Source organism: Homarus americanus, unplaced genomic scaffold (assembly GCF_018991925.1).
Source record: "Homarus americanus isolate GMGI-L3 unplaced genomic scaffold, GMGI_Hamer_2.0 scaffold55640, whole genome shotgun sequence".
NCBI lineage: Eukaryota > Metazoa > Arthropoda > Malacostraca > Decapoda > Nephropidae > Homarus > Homarus americanus.
This window is the reverse complement of record NW_024713650.1, coordinates 837,914-847,873: the sequence shown is the minus strand read 5'-3', so window position 1 is coordinate 847,873 and position 9,960 is coordinate 837,914. Positions and strand designations below refer to the sequence as shown.

The following is a 9,960-nucleotide window of genomic DNA, read 5'->3' as shown; positions in this document are numbered from 1 at the left end:
TGATATTTTGTCTTTTCCTAAATTTAGTGCAATATAAGAATAAGGTTTTCCATGAAGATGTAGTAATTACTTATTTGTTAAAGAAATTATGGGTGTCCTGCATATAACTGAGAGGAAAGTAAACATCTGGAAGAAGCCCGATTAAAAAATACAGTAATTAAGAAATCAGTACCAAAAGCAGTTAGAAAATATTAGTCATTGATGGCCACTGATAGATATAATATATAATCATCAGTGTCAAACCTATATTTTCAAGCACAGAAATTTAAGTCACTTCTAGTTGCCACAATCAGATTATAAGACAAAAGAAGGTGACTGAACTGAAAGACAAGTACTTGTACCTGTGTGAATTTTTTTGGTGAGTAGAAGCTTACTTGTACTACACATAGCATCGCTTGACTTACTCTCATAACATAACATTATAATGAAGGATTTTACTGAAAAGTTAAATTCTGTGAAAAGACGGTCACTTATAAAAGGCACCATAAAATGATAATAATCTACCGAACAAATATTTCCCCGAATCAGTGAGGTAAAGATTAAGGCCAAATGGTAAGGCTTACCCCTTACAAAATTTTTTTGCCCCCAAAATTTAATGTGTCTAACTATTTAAGTATATCCAGAATAACACACAAACATCAAAAAGTGACCTTGAAAAATCATAGATGGCGAGTAACTAGCATTGCAAAAGTACTTAAAAATATATGCAGTCATTTATGTAAGTATTAATCCAGTGTACAGTAGTGGCTAACTCTCCTTACAAATGCTCTTCCTTCTCGCGCCACCCTCGCTCGCTGATTGGCCACTGCCGGCCTCGCCATTAGCCAATCAGCGGTTCCTTTTATACCTCGGCCCGTGTCCTTGAGTAGGCAGGATTGTATAAATACCCACCTGCCTCGCTGGGAAGGTCATTCTACTACGTCCTCTCCAGCCAACACCAACTCACCTGAAGCTCCTCAACCACAAAGCAACTCTCCAGCATCCTACAGCATTGTACATACAATATATGTTGAGTTTAGGCAATTGTTATTTCCTTTTTCACCCCTATCCTGAGTGCGAGATCTCCCTAAGTGTGTGTGCGGACCTAAAAAAGAGAATGTAGACTAACTGCATTACATACACACACACACACACACAACACCAGATATCGAATTTCTAACATGTTCAGGAGTACCTACACTGAGATTTTGAACAAAATCGATAATTTCAAGATTATGGACTAAACGCTAAGTCTTACCCCTTACAGAACTTTAGGCAATCAAAAAATTGGTTTCAGAATTGAAATTTAATATGTCTAACTATTTAAGTAACACACAAACACCAAAAAGTGACCTTGAAAAACCATAGATGGCGAGTAATTAATTAGCATTGCAAAAGTAATTAAAAATTCCACGAGTCATTTACATTTATGCAAGAAATAATCGAGATATCACATTTCTGACAACAGATCCTTAAAGGGGTCAAAGGGTTGATATCAACTAGTGTTCACTGGAATGATCATTTAAATGGCCTGCATCTGTGTACATAATGTTTAAACTCCTCCCAGAGGCTCCATTAACATGACGCAACACGCCAGACCATCCGGATTCGTGGATAAGTGTGGGAGAACTTGCCACATTTTAGCTTATGTAGGCTGTCTAATTACAGTAAAAAAGTAAAAAACACATTAGGATGTAACAGTAATGGTCATAAAAATTAAATTTCAGCCCTCGGATACAGAAGACCTTTGATGTGGATAATTTTCCAAAGCAATAAATCCAGGGGTGCGGGAACGGCTCTGTTGACTCAGATGTAAACATGGCGGCGGAGGTGGAGAGTCTACACGTCCTGGAGGAGAGAGTTAAGAAGCTGGAGGAGAAGATCTTCGGCCCCTTACCTAAAGATGCTGAGTATCCGGAGGTGAGGAAGCATCTTGGTTGTAGTAGGTACCGTCTAGGAGCTGTGAGTTAGAGAGAGAAGCTGATAAATGTTGACCCCGAGTTTTGTGTTTTGTAAAGCCTTGTAACTAAGATGAGTCACACGCCACTACTCTTACCTAATAATTAAATATAACCTTTGTGGCTCTGGTCTGTAATACAGTTGGGTCATATTAATACGATTTATTTCCTTTTATTCTCGGTTTAACATATTTCAAAGAAGATTATACGGTATATATAAGTATATACAGAAAGACAATGGTATTATTTTACTTTGAAACAACACGGGAATCTAAGAAATTTTACCTTTACTATAGCTATTTTCAACAATTCGGTAAAACTTTAGTCTTACACCAGTCTTCTTCTCGCTGTTTTTAATATGTATCTCTTAATATTTAGACAATTCTAAGACATTTTTCTTTTATGATATTTTCTCCGGAAATTAAGGATATCCTAGATAATAATGTTTCAATATCATTAGATTTCCTCAGTCACAAGTGTTGCCATGTGTTGTCTACATCTGGCATCGGTCTTTCTTTTGATATTAGAAATATGTTTTTTCTATGGTATTTGATGAGTCTTCAACGAATTTGATACTGTACTCATTTCTGCCGCAATCACTAGTCTTTTTTAGATGCCCCCCCCCCCCAACAAACTTAATGGATAAAGTTGGAATTTTTTTTAAAGTAAATCACATAAATGAAATACCAACCAACCAACAAAACCTAACCTACCCCTCCCCCCCTTTCTTCATGTCCCCACATCTTGGACAAAGAATGTTGTTCGGAAATACACTGTTTTCTAAAAAAAAAATTGCCTCACTACTTTTCTGATGAAACTCGGCAATTGACGGAAAATAATCTTTATCTCAATGTCGGCACTGTGTAAGGGGGTCAGACCTTTTCCGCGAGATGTAAAAAAACAAATGGCAACACTTGTGACTGAGGAACTGTAATGATATTGAAACATTAATATCTCAGTTATCCTTAATTTCCGGCGGAAATATCATTGAAGAAAAATGTCTTATAATTGTCTAAACATTACGAGATACATATTAAAAACAGCGAGAGGAAGACTGGTGTAAGACTAAAAATTTACCGACACTTTTCTTCTATGACATTTCCCTTACAAACGACATATAAGCCGAGGGAAGTCCAGGGGGGGCAGAGCCCCCTGCTTTGGATAGGTTAGGTCATTTGCGAGGGAAACTTCAAAGAAGAAAAGTGTTTTAGAATTATAAAAAATACCTCTAGTAATGATAAAATTGCTAAGATAACAGTTTTGTACAAAAAGAAGAAAATTACCAACTTGATGGGGGACCAAATTATAATTACGGATGCCATACCTGTATCCGGTGTGATTTTTGGCGTGCGGCTGCCGCACCTTTATCCACTACGTATTAATAAACTGACGAGAACCTCACTATGAGATATTGTGCATAATCCATTAAGGAGTTGTTGGGGGCAGAATGTCACAAGAAAAGATAACAGAAAAGGCACAATGTGGGTAATATTTGGCAAGGTGTTTTTTTTTTTTTTTTCTTTTCTGGGCACTTTTTTCTCCTAGATTCAATGCTACAGTTGCAAGTATATGTGTTGCCTGAGCTGTGTCGTAAAATGTGCCCGAATTAAACTTTGTCTCATTTCAGCTGGAACAAACTACAGTAGTGATTTAATTTTTTTTTTTTTTTTTTTTTGCAGTGTTCAGTGGTTTGTAGCTATTAATATCATACAGCTCATCAATGGTTTGTTTTCATTCACCAGCAACACATAATGTATGTAGTTGCTGTAGTGGGTCAGATATTATCATTTTCTAGTAAACCTCCCAAGATTACACAAACCCACAATTTTTTTTTTTAACTTACTCTACTTTACTGTATGCTGCTGTATTTGCTATATAGAGTAAATTAAGATAAATATTTGTAAGAAGAACTAATCTTTGGCAGTTATATTTGGTGTTTTATTACTATGTTTAACGTTTTATTGTTTTTTTTACCAGGTTGTGTCGACTTTGGCTTCATTAGGTGGCCAACTGGGAAGTGCACTTGGAACACGTGACCGCATGATGATGGTCATGAAAAGACGTGAGTAACTAACTGTAAAGCTCTGTTCAGATTCTATGGTAGTACAGTACAGCATGAGGGAGGTAATGTGATAACTGAACCACAATATAAGAACTGCAGTACCATTGTTAAGAAGGTACATTACCTTGGGAAAGTAAAATAAATTTTGTATCATTAAAAATCAGACAAAATATATAAATAGTTGATAATTTAAGGGGCAACAATTTGTACATTTTAGATCCTGATATATAAATACTGTAATACCATAATGTTGCAAATGATGAAATGTTACAGCACTGTACTTGCAATTTGACCTTGAGATACCCACCCACAGTACAGCTATTGCATATAACTGTAAGGTAATAACATGCAGCTTTGTGGTAAGTGATTGAACTCCACTCGCTGATAGAATTGTTTCAGAAATTCCAGAAGGTTGATGTTGACCTATATGGTGTCAAGGTCTTAAAATGAAGCACTGAGGCGAGTGTGACTAATCTTATATCTGTGAGGTGATCATAGTGTTAGAGGAAAACAAATATTATATAGTATTAATAGTATGTGGAGCTGGATTAAATAGGTAGCAGTGCATTGATGGAAGAATCTGAAGAGTTACGGTTGGATTGTTGTGTGTGGGTGGACTTTTTTGCTTGGTAAAAGGTTCCTACAGACACCCACAAGCAGCATCAGTTGCCTTAATCTTTGTAAGGTTTGGGTAAAAGATCTTTAATAAATGCTCTCACTGTGTTTGAATAGTATGGAGTTATATTTTTGTCATCGGGGATATTCCAGAAAGACTTCCATTACAGTGAGATAATAATTGTTATTTCAGGTAAGAAGTTAGAGAAGGTATTTCATAATGGTTAAGGTATACATTCCTATGGTGAAACTGTTTTGATGAGAGTTTGTCATCTCTTACAGTTGATGAGTTAGAACGTTACTTGGATCCATCATATGGGGAGTCCCTTGAATTGTCGGACAATGTAAAGCTCGACTTGGTGTTAGCCCGAGAGGAGCAGTTGCGTAACCAGTATCAGCATCTCAACACTATGAATTCTCTTAAGAATGTCTTAGACTCTCAGCATATTACTGGTAAGTTACGATTTATTCTTCTGATATCCGGTAGTTTATCAGTCTTCACTATCCCCAATGTCGGAGAGACTGTTTTTTCAGGGATGGGAAATGTTTAGAATTTTCATGTTGTTTTGTTAGGATTTCAAGAATTTTGTCTCGATAAAAAATATAAATTTCACCATTATTCAGTAGCCGGATGTGATATAAATATTTTTAGAAACTATTGTACCCAATTATGCTGTTTACTACTGTGCCAGAATTTCCTAATGGTTTTTACAGATTCTGCCAACCTGGGGGATGAGTTGATTCAAATAGCCAACAGACACAGCCAAGATGAAGAAGCAGCCTCTCAGCAGAGTGTGCAGATTAAGAACATGCTAGACCAGTATAATGCTATTGTATCCTTTAATATGAAGAAGGCCTTACTAGATATTTGTTTGTAGCGCCATCCTCTCTTGACCGTGCAGTTCCTTGCCGCATGTTTTAATAGCTAAGGCTAAAATATTGATGGTGTTATTTTTTTAAGATAATTGTGATGTTAGAGTACGAATCAGTGCATAAAATTATGATCGTGAATGTCAGTTAATCATGGTTATGGAGGAAGGGCTTGGTTACGAAATTTTGACGAACCTGTGTTCGAATTCATACAAACACCCCGAATATTTAGTTAGATATGACACATTCACAGTGTATAGTACTTAATTTATACCTTCTTATATATGTGTGTGTGTGATACAAGCCATCTTACTGTATTGTTGTTTGTATTTGTTAGTAGAAGTTTACCATGTTTTACTGTCTTATCTGTGTATTACCATTGTGTCTGATGATGTGCTGTTATTTAGAACTGTAATTGTGCTACATGAGTGCCTACGCTGGAAGAAATACACCTAACATCTCTGTAGGATTGTGAGGTACCATAAGTTATTTTACATCTCTCTCTTATATTTCTGTGATGTTGGTTTACACTTCACACAGTCCAATAACTGGTTTGTGCTGTTGGGAATTGCAGATTTATTCATGATTTTTTCTTTTATATTTTTCTTAAATTTCCAGTTTGTTCAGTCTGAATATTAATTGATTTTCTATTCTTGTCTGTGTGAAGTTTATTTAGACAGTTGGAGGAGAACATCTCTAGGACTTTCATAATAATGTTTGTGTCTTAGTTTTTTGTGATTTTATTGTTGCTGTTACAACTTGGACAGTAAATTGTGGTTAGATGAATAGTGAACCATTTTATAAGCCAATTTTACATGTGTTTATCCTTAACTATAAGACTGGATTATATATATTTAGGAAAGTATTACTTACATTTATAATGGCTACCACAACAGGTATTATTGCTCTCTAGGGTAAATGTATGATAACATAACGAAGGTGTATGTGTTAGATATTGATTAACATTGTGGATATTCTACATCATTAAAAACTGTTAACTTCATTCCTGCACTGATCCTCTTATATTGTCATGGAAATATTATGGACAGAATTTACCAGCTAACTGTACAATTGATGAATTTGTTACTTTTGGAAATTTATATGTAAGAGACCACTTTTACATTTATTGGATTCCAAAAATTTGTCACTGTTAATGCTGCATTCAATAAGTAATTGTAACTTTTTGTACTGACAATATTTGCATAAATATGAAAGTTTAGATCTTGGTTTTTATTATCCCCTTCAGCTCTGAACAGGTAGATACAATCACCACCATCACTATAATTTGTACAAGATATTCACCAAGTCCTTTACCCCAATAAATACAAAAAATAATTCATACCATATCTCCTGTGTCCCAAATTGCATGACTTGTCCAAACCAAATACTTTATTTTCTACAAATCAATAACGCATATGTTAGATACTCATGCATATGAGTTTTCATCATAGCCCTCATGTATTGTAACTAATACTAACCTTTTTAGTACTTTAAGAGACTTCAAATTATCTTTCCCTTATTATCATATAAGAAGCAAAGGTATGGTAAGACTGTAAAATAAATACTGTAATGGTAAATGAAAACATACTATTTCTGCATAGTTTGTAACACATTTATATCCAAGATTTTTCTGAAAAGGAATTCTGTTTAAACCACAAATATTGGTACTGTAATAATTACTTTTGTTGTTCATTTTCATAAAGGGTCAGAGCTGAAGGGGTGGAAGAGCAAACTTTGCACATGTTCATTTTGTTATTGTGTAATCACAATACAGTTGCAGCAAATTAATAGATTCATAGATTTCTGTGCTACTTGACCCTGTTGGAGGTAGTTTAGCTTTATACTCCACATGATGAACTGATATATGGAACAGACCCATCATCGGGGTGCCTGTAGACATGCTTGCTTATAGATTAACTCCAATAACATTGAAGGTACTTTTGTGAAGCTTCCGGTAAATGTAGACAGTATTATAAATTGATGAAGTACAGGATAGTTACTTCAAATTTAAGTCAAAAGTCAAGCTAAAGTATTGGAGTCAAAGGTCAATTTCAGCAATGAGTATATGTACTGTATTCTGTATCATGTGGTCTTGTTTCCATGTAATGCACAAGACAATATGCTGATTTTATTTTACATAGGTTACAAGTGCTTATTGTTTAGTCTTAGCTTCTGCCCTTCCCGTATAGGCGTTCCTGTTTTCTGGATTCACAAGTTCCTGAGGATAACTAGTATCTGAGAATTACTAGTGAGTGCATAGTACATGTTTGTGGGAGTAAGTCTTACATTAATTGACATAAGGGAGCATATCACTAGGGTATTGAAGAAATGAATAAGGTGAAACTCTAGCTAGCACTGATGTAACAGAAGGTGAGACTATTGCAGTAACTAGAGGGTTTTTTGTTATTAAAGATCATGAGAGATGAAACAAGTATTTGAAGGTGAAAGGCATGCATGTCACCTGCAAAAGAAACGGTAAGTCTTATTTGTAAAGTATGTGGTGTAAACATTTATTTAAACTGAATAATGAACATTTAGCAGTTTAGGATATATTAAATATTGTGAAAGACCTTTTGTACCTTTATATTTAATCTTAGTTGATTCATTTTCAACCTCTTTAAACTTGGTAATTAATTATGTGGTGTGTTTAACTGAGAATACTGTGACAAACTTCAAGTCGTGGCTCCAACAAACAACCTTCCATCCACGTATTAATTCAGAAATGTTATCATACACATCTGAGGAAGGTAGAACAGCAGGTGGGAAATAAATTCTCCTAAGATAAATAATCAAACCTGTGCCATATCCAGGTTAAGTCTGTTTATGGTAGATGAGTATTACAGGTAAGACCACTAGTTGTGTAAGTAAGGCAAGATTGCACCATGGAAATTACATTTTCTAGTTCCCTTTGCATTTTAGTTTGTGCTCCAGTGTTCCTGTTTTCAAACAAGTACAGTATAGAATTGTATAAAAACTTTCTATATGTATTACAAATTACTCTTTCCTTTTCAGAGTATTTTATTTAAATTTGTCCCCACCCTCCTCACTTTTTTAACAACACTTAGGTTTTCCTCATCTGCAGTAATTCCTCTCAATAAGATGGTACGAGTTATTGGGAGAAAGGAAATGTGCCAGGCGATTTTGATCTGCTCAGAGGCGACCCTGATGACGAAGGGTTAATCAGCACCATTCTTTACTCTTTACTATCATTTGATTGTAATTACCCAGTGTTATGTTCCTTAACAGACTCTGTAGATCAATATCCTCACAGAGACATTTATCAAGATGGATGAGGTGGTGACAAAAGCAGAGATAGCCGCTCTACCCAAGAAGGCTGAAGACTGAGGAGTATCACGCACACACACTCACACCTTGGATACACAATACTGTACTGGTAATGGAGTATAGAATGTATTTGGTGCTCCTTGCTGTATAGTAATCTTGATGTAGTTGATATAAAATGTCCTGAATTTATTTATAGCAATCCAAGTATAGCTTCATGTTATAATGCCTTGTCATTTTAATCTGTCTTGGTGTTATGATGCAGCATTAGATTATTTACCCTAGTGACTTTGTTCTCTGTTAAGATACTTTGATTAATAATAATTAGTACACCCATAATGCAAGTTTAAGGATGGCATAGATACACTTTCCTCAGCCTTTAGTTACAATGTTAATGTCATGGTTAAAGGTGGACAAGATTTTGTTGGTAAAAATGTGGATGTATGTACACTACAGTATGTGTGTGTGTGTATATGTGAATGTATGTATGTACAGATGTTAGTGTGTACTGGGTAAAGATATTTAGGTTATTGTTATATTGGTTTTTTTGTTTCTAGATTTTTTAATTCAACTTAACATCTTTGGTTTGTGTGATGAGGTTGTAGGTTTGTCTTAGTTGTTGGCACATTGACACTCAGCAGCTCTCTCTGACGTTTGTGGTATTTCATTCTAACTCCTTGCACTGCAGATTATGATTGTCCTTTGTAAAGTGATTTTCACATTCAATAAACTGTTATAGCACATAGTATATGTTTGTTTAACCTCCACTTATATAGATTAGATTGTTGTTTACTTTACATTAGATTCTATTTGTCGAGTTAATGTATTGTGTAACTTCTCAACAAAGGAAGCCCAACATCATGGTTAGAGAACATGACGATGATGGTCTAGCTAGAGTAAACTTGCAACACACAGGGATAAGGAGTCAAGATGGGACAAGTGTGATATGGTAGGTGTGGGTACTGTACTGTGTTGTATGGAGGATGGGCATTCTACTCCCCCAACTTATCAACATATAAAAATCACATCACACATAAACCTCATAGGGAACTGATGGCTCGAAAAGTAATGCCTATTACTTAAAAGATACTGTACTGTGTTTCTCCAAGGCCAAATATGATACTCTTTTTAATTGGCCATTTCTCCTTCGCTGTATTCCTAAATGGACAGATCACCTGACATACAGAGTTCACT

At 35.3% G+C, this 9,960-nt stretch overlaps 1 protein-coding gene across 1 annotated transcript; it reads left to right on the top strand.

The window, feature by feature from the left end:
- Positions 1–1,746: 1,746 nt before the first annotated feature.
- Positions 1,747–9,511, top strand: LOC121872561. The gene is made up of 5 exons (XM_042375374.1): positions 1,747–1,899; positions 3,915–3,999; positions 4,897–5,067; positions 5,329–5,447; positions 8,740–9,511. The coding sequence occupies exons 1-5, from the start codon at positions 1,798–1,800 to the stop codon at positions 8,827–8,829; spliced, it is 567 nt and encodes a 188-aa protein (XP_042231308.1). The 5' UTR covers positions 1,747–1,797; the 3' UTR covers positions 8,830–9,511.
- The last annotated feature ends 449 nt before the right edge of the window (positions 9,512–9,960 follow it).